The sequence below is a fragment of the Panthera tigris genome, chromosome D3, assembly GCF_018350195.1.
Source record: "Panthera tigris isolate Pti1 chromosome D3, P.tigris_Pti1_mat1.1, whole genome shotgun sequence".
NCBI lineage: Eukaryota > Metazoa > Chordata > Mammalia > Carnivora > Felidae > Panthera > Panthera tigris.
Window position 1 is genome coordinate 76,801,186 of NC_056671.1, and position 12,068 is coordinate 76,813,253.

General features: G+C 42.5%; 1 protein-coding gene and 1 pseudogene across 3 annotated transcripts in view; one reads left to right on the forward strand and one right to left on the reverse strand.

The window, feature by feature from the left end:
* Positions 1–12,068, forward strand: part of MALT1 (MALT1 paracaspase) — a 61,856-nt gene that overhangs the window by 18,111 nt on the left and 31,677 nt on the right. For 2 of the 3 annotated variants that reach the window (XM_042962762.1, XM_042962763.1), the window contains exons 3-6: positions 2,766–2,887; positions 8,289–8,448; positions 10,744–10,922; positions 11,355–11,451. In XM_042962762.1, coding sequence (XP_042818696.1) covers positions 2,766–2,887; positions 8,289–8,448; positions 10,744–10,922; positions 11,355–11,451 — 558 coding nt within the window. Of the gene's footprint in view, positions 1–2,765; positions 2,888–8,288; positions 8,449–10,743; positions 10,923–11,354; positions 11,452–11,972; positions 12,003–12,068 lie in introns of all 3 variants that reach the window. The other variant, XM_042962761.1, reaches the window with a different exon arrangement.
* LOC107179483 lies at positions 3,247–3,906 on the reverse strand (annotated as a pseudogene).

Genomic DNA, 12,068 nt, shown 5'->3' on the forward strand with positions numbered 1-12,068 from the left:
GTTTTAAAAAGGCATTTTGGGGGCGCCCGGGTGGCTTAGCTGCCTAAGCGTCCGACTCTTGATTTTGGCTCGGGTCATGGCCTCGTTGTTTGTGGGTTCAAACCCTGCACCGGGCTCTGTGCTGATGGCACAGAACCTGCTTGGGATTCTGTGTCTCCCTCTCTCTGCTCCTCCCCTGCTCGTGCTCGCTCGCTCTCTCTCTCTCTCTCTCTCTCTCTCAAAATAAATAAAAATTAAAAATTTAAAAAAATAAATAAAAAATAAAATTGGGGGCGCCTGGGTGGCTCAGTCAGTTAGACGTCCGACTTCAGCCCAGGTCACGATCTCGCGGTCCGTGAGTTCGAGCCCCGCGTCGGGCTCTGGGCTGATGGCTCGGAGCCTGGAGCCTGCTTCCGATTCTGTGTCTCCCTCTCTCTCTGCCCCTCCCCCATTCATGCTCTGTCTCTCTCTGTCTCAAAAATAAATAAACGTTTAAAAAAAAATTAAAAAAAAAGACATTTGGGCTGCTGGTTGGAAGCAAGGAAACCAGTCTACAGGCTCTAATAGGATTCCATCAGCATCTGATGGTGGCTTGGGTTACGATCATGGCGTTGAAGATGAGGAGACGTGGAAAAGCGCGACCGACAGGACTTGCAGAGAAATTACTTGCGAAGAATGAGGGGTTCGGGAGGACTGCTCTAAGTTTTCGCCCTGAGGAACCGGATGGAAGGGTCGGCTGGGATGGAGGACGGCAGGGCCTCATGCAGGAGTAGACCTTGTTCAAAAAGGATTTGGGACTCGTCAAGTTGGAGGTGGCTAGAAGACCCACATTTTAAAGCCCGTTTGGCCACAAGCCCTGTGTTTTTCCGATTTATATTTGTTCCCTTCTTTTGTTGTTACAACTTTTTTTTCTTTCTTATCACACATAAACCTTGAAAATCAGAATCTTTGTATCTTGAAGTTGTGACATAAGCCTTTCCTGGCCAAAGACTCGCATCGGGAGTGTTAAATGCAGTGCTGTGAGTTGGCCGCCGAAGTGAGTGCATTCATCCCATTTTCTGTCTTCAACATGTATTTTCCAACCAACACATGAGACAGATTTCAGAAGAACTCTGTTCCTTCTTCCGTACGGTGCTAACATAAAGAATTAACGAATGGGAAAGTTCTCCCTTGGCAAAGGTTTCAAATTCTTTTTTGAGAGGATGTGCTCTCTTTACTAAAGATTTTCCAGGGTTTCTCCAGACCCTCAATTGTAATAATTGTGCGATCAATATTTATTTTGGATTTTGGTTTTATTTGGTATCTTTCTGGAATGCTTTTCACTTACCCATTTTACCTTATTTACTATTTTTGTTCTGGAAAGTTTAGTATCTTTGATGTATTAAGACTGCTTTTATTTGGACTCACTCCTCTTCAGTTGTAATCTTGTTTTGTTCCTTTGGATTGGTGGGTTACAGAGGAAAAACCTGTTATCAGATCATATGCAGGATAGATGAGGAAAGAAAATAAAACTAGGTACAGAGAATTACATTTTACAAGTTTTTTTTTTTTTATTTAAACCCAAATTAGTTAACATATTTACAAGTTTTAATGACCTTTCCTTCTTCCTTCCTAAAAGCCAGCTAACCCACTTTTCCGTATTATAACCTTGGCAAATGTAAAATTTCCTAGCTTTGGTTTCTTTTGTATCGGTCATGTGTTGCTGCATAACAAATTACCCCCAAGTCCCAAGCTTAATACAAGCAGCATTTATTACTTCACACAGTTTCTGAGAATAGGAACCTGGAAATGGCTTGGCTGGGTGGCCTTGGCTCCAGCTTCGGCCTCTGCCGAGGTGGGAGTCCAGCTGTTAGGCAGGGCTGCAGCCGTCTGGTTTGACTGGGGTTGGATAGTTCTCAGGTCGTTCACTTACAGGGCCTTCGGCAGGAGTCCCAGCTGTCTTTCCTTATCACTCGGGCCTCCCACCGGGCTGCCTGAACATCCCCATGTCAGGGCAGCTGGCTTTCCCAGAAAGAGTAACTGAGAGGGAGGCGGGATGGAGGGCATAACATTATTGACTTAGGATCGTCTTTAAAGCTTTCCAAGTGTCGATGCTGAAAGTCCTTTCTCAGATAAGAAATGCCCGTATCCCATATTTCAGATTTATATCCTGCTGTTCTGTTTCCGTGCCTTTGTGTGTGCAGAATAGTTTCACTTTAATGCCAAGTCATAACATTAAATTCAGATGTCTTTTGGAGACGTTCTCAATGGCCAACACTCGTCTTATCGTAACAGTGCCCCTAACTCAGTTGAAGTGCCAGCCGTATGAGCGTTTCTGACCAGGTGTTTGACAAGCCAGCACTGAGAACTGCATCATGAGTGCTGTCTAGCAGACATCTGTTTAGAAGGTGCATCCTGATTCCAGAGGTGTTAGAATGCAGAAAAAAGTTTTCTAAGAATTGAAGAAACAGGGCAAACAGTTTTCTCCTCCAGTCATGGGAAGTACAGTAGATCAAAGTCTTCTGGGGATGAGTTTCTTTCCTCTTGGTTTTACAAAGCCTGGAGCCGACAGATGCCTAGTCTGACGGGGAAGGACACACGAACGGGCAGTTTGCAACTGGAATGAATGTGCAAGTTATTTCCACGATACTTTTTTCTTTTAATTTGGTTTCAGAAACATAAACAAGGAAAACCTCTCTACCGTAACTTAGTTAACTTTTTTTTTCTTTCCGTCTTCCTTTCTTTCTTTTCTTTCTTCCTTTCTTTCTTTCTTCCTTCCTTCCTTTCTTTTTTTTTTTTTTTTTAAGGAATAAAGATCACCGTAAACCCAGAATCAAAGGCAGTCTTGGCTGGACAGTTTGTGAAACTGTGTTGCCGGGCAACTGGACATCCCTTTGTACAATATCAGTGGTTCAAAATGAATAAAGAGGTAACTTTTTAAATGTACTTTACTTTCTCAGTCATAAGAGAGAATGACAGTAAATTAATTAGCATCATTATCCTCAGCGTATGTTTTAGAATTTTGATCTGATAGACAAGGCTGTGTTATTACTGAAGTAGTGAAAAATCATCATTTTGCTAAGACAGTCCCAAAAATTGTCATGTTAAAAAAAGGTGAGCAATAATAAAATCAATTCTTTAGTCACTAAAAATTGTGGAAATTAGGAATCAGAGCAATGTTAACAGACGGTAAATATTGCCAGTACATTCTAACATATCCATACAGAACTTACAACGAATTGTATTCCAGCCAAAGTCTCGCTTTTTTTCTTTTTCTCTCTTTCTTTCTTTTTTTTTTTTTGGAAAATAACTTTATTTTCTTTGAGGGTGTGGACAGATGTCTAGTCTCAGGACTTCGGGAATCGCTTCTTGCTGCCAGCAGCCTTCGCGACTTTGAGCACATCGAAGCACGGTCTTGCTCGAGGGCCGGCGCTGGCCCACTGTGACCGTGCTGCCCATCCGGATCCCCGAAGCAGGGGAACAGGTGCACGGGCGTGTTCTTGTGGCGTTTCTCGAAGCGCTCGTCCTTTCCCCTGCAGCGGAGGAGGTCTCGGTGGATGACAGCAGTCTTCGGCGTCTTCATCCCGGTCACCACACCAGGCAGAATCCACCCTCGGATGGAGACATCGGCACTCAAGGGGCATTTCTTGTCAATACAGGGGCCCTCGGTGGCCTCCTTGGGCATCTTGAAACCCAGGCTGATGTTTTTATAGTTTCGTGGGAGCTTCTCCTTGCCAGTGTCTCCCATCAAGACCCGCTTCTTCTTTTGAAAGATGGTTGGCTGCTTCGGGTGGGCACACTCAGCCTGAGGGTCCGCCATCTTCCCAGCTGCCCGAAGAAAGGCAGCCGAAATCTTTAATTAAGATCTTTCAAAGGTGACATGGAAGGTTAATGGAATGTTATTTTAAACATTCCATGTAACCATTACATCAAAAGATTTAGGCTATTGTGGTAGATTCTGAAGTAAAATTCAGGCTGGTGGAGGGGAGCGTTTATTCCTCTTGTGGAAATATTGTCTCCCTGCACCACCCAATAAGGAATTTAAAATCACGTATTGGAATCCTTTTTTTCTTAAAAGTTCTTTGAGCTCTCTGCCACTGGGCTTTTCCCACCAGTCTGTCCGGCCCGTGCTGTGTCTCACTTTAGTGGGCCTCTCTCCTCTCTTTCCACCTCCCCTCACTCCCTTTCCTCCTAGATTGTACCTTGAAACTCCATATTCTTTTCACCCTGCTAGTCAAATAACTAAGCTTTCTTCCGAATTCAGTGCAAAGTCTACATTTGCAAACCCGAAACTAAGTTAAAGAGCCATTCTGAGATTATCATCTTTCCTTTAATGGGATCATTCTGTGCCTTAGAAGAAATCTGTGGTTTTGTACCATTTTTAATTTCCATCCCTTACGCACAAGTAAGGTTAGAGCAGCCAGACTGTAGTGAGAGATCGCGTGTAGCCTCTGCTGTTAGGCCTCTGTTGGAACCCTGACTAGTTATTAGTCACGTGAATTGCTGTCATCCACGGTTACGAGGATTTAATGGACAGGATGTTTCATACACTAGGCTTTCAAGAAATGGTAACTAAAGTTATTTTTAACAGGGCACCTGGTTGGCTCAGTCAGTTGAGCATCCAGCTTCAACCCTGGTCACGATCTCGCTGTTTCTGGGTTTGAGCCCCAAGTCAGGCTCCGTGCTGACAGCTCAGAGCCTGGAGCCTGCTTCAGATTCTAGGTCTCCCTCTCTCTCTGCCCCTCCCCTGCTCACGCTCTGTTTCTCTCTCTCTGAGAAATAAATATTTTTTAAAAATTTTTAATAAAAAATAAAAATAAAGCGATAAATTTTAACATTTTCTCAATTGCAAAGTTGCTTTTATTTTAATAAATGCCTTCTGAAAGAGAAACGACATAAAACTTACAACATTAAGAATATCATTTGTAGGGGCGCCTGGGTAGCTCAGTCGGTTAAGCGTCTGACTTCGCCTTGGGTCATGATCTCATGATTCGTGAGTTCGAACCCCTCATTGGGCTCTCTGCTGTCGGCGCAAAGCCTGCTTGGGATCCTCTCCCTCTCTCTCTCTCTCTCTCTGTCCCTTCCCTGTCCTCTGTAAAATAAATAAACATTAAAAAAAAAAAAAAAAAAAATATATATATATATATATATATATATATATATATATCATTTGTAAAATATGCCCTGGTTTGAGAAAGGTAAAAATGTAGGGGGTGGGGGCGCCTGGGTGGCTTGGTCGGTTAAGCGTCCGACTTCGGCTCAGGTCATGATCTCACGGTTTGTGAGTTCGAGCCCCGCGTCGGGCTCTGTGCTGACAGCTCAGAGCCTGGAGCCTGTTTTGGATTCTGTGTCTCCCTCTTTCTGCTCCTCCCCTGTTCATGCTCTGTCTCTCTCTGTCTCAAAAATAAATAAACGTTAAAAAAAATTTAAAAAAAAAATGTAGGGGGTGGGGAGTACTTCTTAGATTTGAAGAGTTATAATAGATTCTAAAGCCCTCACAAGTCGAGTTGTATTGAACCATTCTTTTTTAAATATCTTTTTTTAAAAAAACGTTTATTCATTTTTGAGAGACAGAGACAGACAGAGCATGAGCGGGAGAGGGGCACAGAGAAAGAGGGAGACACAGACTCTGAAGCAGGCTCCAGGCTCCGAGCTGTCAGCCCAGAGCCGGACAGACGCGGGGCCGAACCCAGGAACCGTGAGATCATGACCTGAGCCGAAGTCAGCCGCTTAACCAACCGAGCCTCCCGGGCACCCCTTGTTGAACCATTCTTATGTTCATGAGGCTATTTTAAGAGCTATTCCTTTTTATTTTTATTCTTTTGAGCTTTTTTATTCTGAGAGAGAAAGAGAGCGTGCTCACACAAGCAGGGAGAGCGGGAGAGGGAGAATCCCAAGCAGGCTCCATCCACACTGTCAGTTTAGAGACCGATGCAGGGCTTGAACCCACAAACAGCGAGATCATGACCTGAGCCGAAATTAAGAGACACTTAACTGACCCAGCCACCCAGGAGCCCCTTACGAGCTGTTCATTTAACAGATACCTGATGAGCACCTGTTTCGTGCCAGGCCAGGATCTCAGGCCATGATGATGAAGCACTGACACGCAGGGTCCTGCCCCCCCCCCGCCCCCCCAGTGGAGAGAGACAGTGAACAAATAAGAGAGTTCTTTGAGCTCAGAACCGTGAGGAAAATAAACATGGTGATATAAAGTGAGATGCACTGAAAGTCTTAAGCAGGAGAAATAACATGATGGGATTTACGTTTTTAAAACACAAGGCCCCTGCTTGGAGAGGAGCAAGAGGCCCAGTTAGCCGGCGCCCGAGCTGGCCTGGGCATGGTGGCAGCGTGGCTAGAGTGAGGCCGTGCAGCGGGAGCAAAGCGCCCAGGCCAGGTTACTTTAGAGGCAGAGTTTGACCAGCCCCGATGGAAGAAAAAGGAAGGGAGATCAAGGGTCACCCCTGGATTGGTGACTGAAGCATCTGGGGACGTGTTCTATACTGAGGTATTGAAGGTTGGGAGAGAACTAGACTTAGGGAGAAAAAGCAAGGGTGTGGTTTTAGATGTGTTAAGTTCGAAATGCCTGTTAGATATCTGCATGAATCAGCTGGGCAGTTTGGACATCTGGAGACACATTGGAAGTTGATGTCACGGAAGAGGACCCAGTAAAGGGACTAAGAAGAAATCTGCAAGAGGGAAGGGAGGACATCCAGCAGAGAGGGATACGAAGCCTCAAGGGGAAAGTATTGTAGGAAGAAAGGGGCAGTTCGCATTCTCGGTGCTGCTGAGAGGAGGGGATGTGGGTTAAGGGAGGTTTGTTGGGGGTGTTTTTATTTATTTAAGATACAAAGTACTAGAGTAGGTTTTTGAGAGTGATGCGATAAAAGAAACAGATGCTAAAGCAGGGAGAAAATCGCCAGGAGCAAGGGAAGAGGCTGGGATTGGCAGAAGAGGAAGAGGTTTTCCTCTACCCTCTTAGGTTCAGCCTCTGGGTGCCTGTGAATTAACTGATGAAGTACAGATTAACAAGAGAAAAAGGTTTTTTTTCCTATGGGAACTTACAAAGGAAGTAGCTCTGTGAATAAGCCAGCAGCTTACATACTTACTTAACAGGGAAAAGGGAAGAGGGAGAAAGACGTGTATGGGAAGAATGAGTGGGTTTCTCTAGGAAATGTGAAGAGGTTTCTAGAAGAAACAGATAAGAAAGTTTGTGATAATATTTCTTCATGCGGGTGCAAGTGGTCTTTCATCATCACAGCCATAAAACTCTTCCTGGAGAGGGGATTTATGGTAGGTTTACTCTTAGTCTCCCTCCCGGATAAAGTCACCCTGAAGGAGGAATTTCCGGTAGCCTCATTTCCCGGAAGTTTTTGCTTTTAGTCAGATAGGGGAGTCGCTGGGAAAGCCGCTTTCTGCAGTCTGTTCATCCCGGACGTCTTCAGCTTGAGCCAGTCTGCCTACCAAGCCTCGCCATGGTGCCAAGTGCAGCCCGCCATCCCAGCTGTCAAATCTTCAGCAAAATGCCCTGGGCCTGGTGCAGGTTCTGAGGGGGTGGGAGTTGAATTCAGTTGGTTGGGGTTTGGAGAGAGAGAGAGATGAACTTACTAAACTACGCTTGCAAGGAATCTAACGTAATGGAATGAGGTACACGACTCAGCTCCTTGGCAACGTGCCGGAGGTGGGTGGCCCTTACAGATTAATGAGTAGAGGGGAAAGAAACCTTAATGTGGTGACCAAAGGCCTGAGGGGAGAGCTTGGGAGACCCTTGGACGGCCATCCTTCTCATCACCGACATGCTTTCCGTAGCCCTTCTCCGCCCAGACCCTGAAAGAAGTGTAGTAGTTAAGGAGTTTGTCCTCTTACGGAATTTTGCAGATGAAAAATTAGGGTCTCAAGGTAAAAAAAAAAACAAAAAACTTGCTTATGTGTATTCGCAGCTAATTTGGCCATAACTGAAATTAATAGCCAGGCCTAACTTTCTGTGTTACTTATACATTTGCCGTTGTAGATTCTTTGAATACTGATGATTTGAACAGTTTTAAATGACAAAATAGACGATTTTCTGTTTGGGGAAGAACTATGGGAGAGAGCTTAACTCTCTGGTTAATGCACTTGTAAAAGAGTGTGGATTTCTAAGACTTTAATCTTCAATTACTCAACATGTTGCTTGGTGGTTGTTTTTTTTTTTTAAGTAAAAAATATTTCAGGACTTGAGAAAAGATACGCTTTTCAAAGCTCCAAGGAAATCAACACATTTTTTGCCCAGCACACTTTATAAGGCGTGTTTTCATGAGTCATTCATTTACATTCTCTTACTGATTCTTTCACAGATTCCGAACGGAAATGCATCCGAACTAATTTTTAACACCGTGCACGTAAAAGATGCAGGCTTTTACGTCTGTCGAGTTAATAACAATTTCACCTTTGAATTCAGCCAGTGGTCACAGCTGGATGTTTGTGATGTCACAGAAGTAACAGGAAACCTCCAGGGTAAGTGACAAATTAAATTGAATACTGGAATGGGAATCGCCTTACTTTATTTCAGATGTTTAATTTCATAGCATCAAAAACAGTACCGGAAGCTCGCATGTGTACTTATCACCAATAGAAGATCACCAGTTGCTAAGATTTTATCTCCTGTGCTTTGATTCCTTCTCGGTGAAGGTTGACATGTATACGCATATATACGTATATGTAGATGCCTTAAGGTGACCTGGAACCTCAGACTGGCCCTGGTGCTGACCTCTGGGAACTTCCTTCTCTTTCTTTCTCCACTGTATATTTTTCTCCCAAACACTCGTATTACTCTGAACATACTGTGTTGTGGAATAAAAGCTCTAGAGTCAATGTTGACATGAAAGGGCGCGTATCGTTCACTGCAGTGAAGTGTTTCAATCAGACTGTTTTTCTAGTCCTTGTCATCTATCTACTTAGTCCAGTAACTGGTATTGATTTAAAAACTCAGTCTGTTCTAAAGAGTCGCCCATCAGATGTTATTTTTCTTATTCACACTCACAGTCAAGAGCCATATTCTTTGTCATTTTGCCAGACCAAAAGAATAGGTGGGAAACAGACTTTGTTACCAGTCTGTCTTCCATTCTTCTGTCTCAATGTAGCTTTTCCTATACCTGAATAAACAATGTCTAAAAATAGTCATGATGAAGACAACTATTTTTGTCTTTCTTGAATATTTCTGTGCATGTAATGAACTTTAATATGTTTAAAAGTGAAATCCTCTGCATGCAGAGGACATTTGAGTCTAGCATGAAGCATGTATGTATGATTTACATGGTGGGATTTTACATTCTTACGTAAGCATGAGACAAAGGCAGTGTGATGGAAAGCCAGACGCTGGCCATGCTGTCTGTTACACTGTGTGTGTTGTGTAGAACAAAAAGCATTGAACAGAGTAAAAGGTGATGTGTGTATATGAGAAAATTAATTATATGATATCATCCCAGTACATTCTTTTGTACATTTTAGTCCTGTTTACTTTCTCTTTGTTTATAAGAGGATGTGAACTGTAGAGTTTCCAGCCAGTTCCCCATATTAGAGAAGAACTAAAAAGAGAGTATAAAAGAAAATAAGAGAAAGAACACTGGTGAATTAAGGTGTCAAAAAAATAAAATAGCCTCGCTGGCCTTATTTGTGAAGCCTAATTGCTTTTAGCATATAGAGGTATTTTTTCCCATTTTCTTTGTATCAAATTTGTATTAAACCTAAATATCTTTCTCGATGGCGATGTTTGTGACCGAGCCAGTAGACTCCCACGGTGTGCTTTTTTGGGTTCCGCCCCTCCCCCTGATTTTGTCAGAGTCTTCACCTTTTTTGAATTAAACTGTTTTAGAAAAATGAAAAAAAAATAAAGTTAAGTACATGAAATCCTATTCGTTCAGCAAAGACATCACCTGCCGTGTGTGAGACACCAACTTTCAGGACAGAGACTTGGGGCTGTGTTAACACTGGTAAGACCTCCTTCCTCGAGGACCTTAGAGCAACATGAGCGTTCAAAAAATAACGCTCTCTAGTGCCTACCTCAGGAAGAAATGCTAGTGATAGTCCATTCATATTTATTCCATGCTGATAACAAAACCCCTCCTTTTAATAAGCTAAACAGTAGAATGTAGCACTTTCTGTTTGAAATATGAATATCACTCAAGGTGTTAATAAGTCATTTGCCCCCACCAAAAAGATTCTGTGGCCAAACACATGTGAAAACCACTTGAACGATTTTCCCTTCTTGAATACACAAAGCATACTAATGACTAAAGCTCTGAGAAGTCCTGCAATAAAAAATCTGTGTAACTGTATTTAACCCAGAATTTTCCAAACTTACTTGTCTACAGCATCCTGTTTTTTCTAGTTTTTTAAAAAGTTTTTATTTATTTTTGAGAGGGAGACCGAGAGAGAGCAGGGGAGGGGCAGAGAGAGAGAGGAACAGAGAGAGAATCCCAAGCAGGCTTCGCAGTGTCAGTACAGAGCCCGATGCGGGACTCAAACTCACAGACTGTGAGGTCATGACCTGAGCCGAAACCAAGAGTTGGGCGCTTAACCCGCTGAGCCACCCCAGCGCCCCTCTACAGCATCCTTTTATCCACAGAACATCTCTTAGTATTTCTAGAAGTGCCACAGTTTTATGAAACAGAGTTTGGGGAGAGGCTAGTAAGGGTTACAAAAAAATTAACTTGAAAACACTTTTTTTTTTTTTTTGCAGTTAAAGGGAAAAAAGTATTGTTAACCTGGAGATTTTATTTATGTTCAGTGATATTTTTCTTTTGATTTCAGGGAGTTTGGATGGCATCTCTGAATCCAAGTTGCAAATCTGCGTTGAACCAAGGTCCCAAAAGCTGATGCCTGGCAGCACGTTGCTTTTACAGTGTGTGGCTGTTGGAAGCCCTATTCCTCACTACCAGTGGTTCAAAAATGAGTCACCATTAATACATGAGACAAAAAAGCTATACATGGTAGGAAGTTGGTTATTTGCGTATTTTGTGTGTTGATATAGAAAATAAATAGCATAATTAAAAATTAAGACAGACATTAAAATTCATATCCTTTGGGGAGTTTTCACGTTTTCCTTGTTTTCTTTTCAAGTCCCTTGTTGTTCAATATTAACTGATTCTTCTATTTTTAACAGTACGGGAACACAACACTAGCCCACATCTAAGGGCTTATACTAAAATGTCAGATAGTATTGTGCCTAACTCACCATTATTAGAGTCACTAATATTTGCCTGCCAATATTTAACCTCATAAATGGAAATGATGTAAGACTATCTAAAGTCCTCTGAGATGTTATAGGTTTTTTTTCCTGACTTCAAAATAACTTTTTCTCCAAGCCAATTTAGATTAAAATTGAAAAAGGAAATGTGTGTGTGTTCTGATATTGAAAATAGGTGCCTTATGTGGATCTGGAACACCAAGGGACCTACTGGTGTCACGTATATAACGATCGAGACAGTCAAGATAGCAAGAAGGTAGAAGTCATCATAGGTAAGCAGTCTTACTCAGTGTTCTCACGAATGGAGTACAAAACAAATTATTTAAAATGAAACATGTAAGCCCCGGAAATTCTACTTTCTACCTCATTCTATTTAATGGTGTGTTAAGTCTCAGGAGTTACGTTGTTTATACAGAAATGCGAGAGAATACTTACTTCACAATCATAAACGTTTGTGGGGAAAAAAGTATTCTTTAACAACTTTAGTTATCAAAATCTTGATTTAAGTGGGCAGAGAGTCTCAATAGCACGCCTTTTTAAAACGGAGCACTACAGACCTAGAAAGGAAAGAATGATTACCAACCAACAATCCACATTATGAAGTTCGTAATTTGGGAGTTGTTCTGTTCAGGCTTACTGCATTTATAGTGAGGTCGTCCACAGTAGGAGATGTCGATGCACATGTTGGTTTGCCAACATATTTGTATGATATTTATTTCTCTGTTTACCTGATGGCTGCCCTTCCTGAGAGCATGAATTACACTGTATTCACATTTGTTTTCTCTGGAACAAGGAAGAACAGATGCAGTGGAGTGCACTGAAGGTAGCGTAATCCTTTGGTTTGAACCCGAATACCCTGCATGCTGGTTCCTCTGGGGAGCGGTGGAGT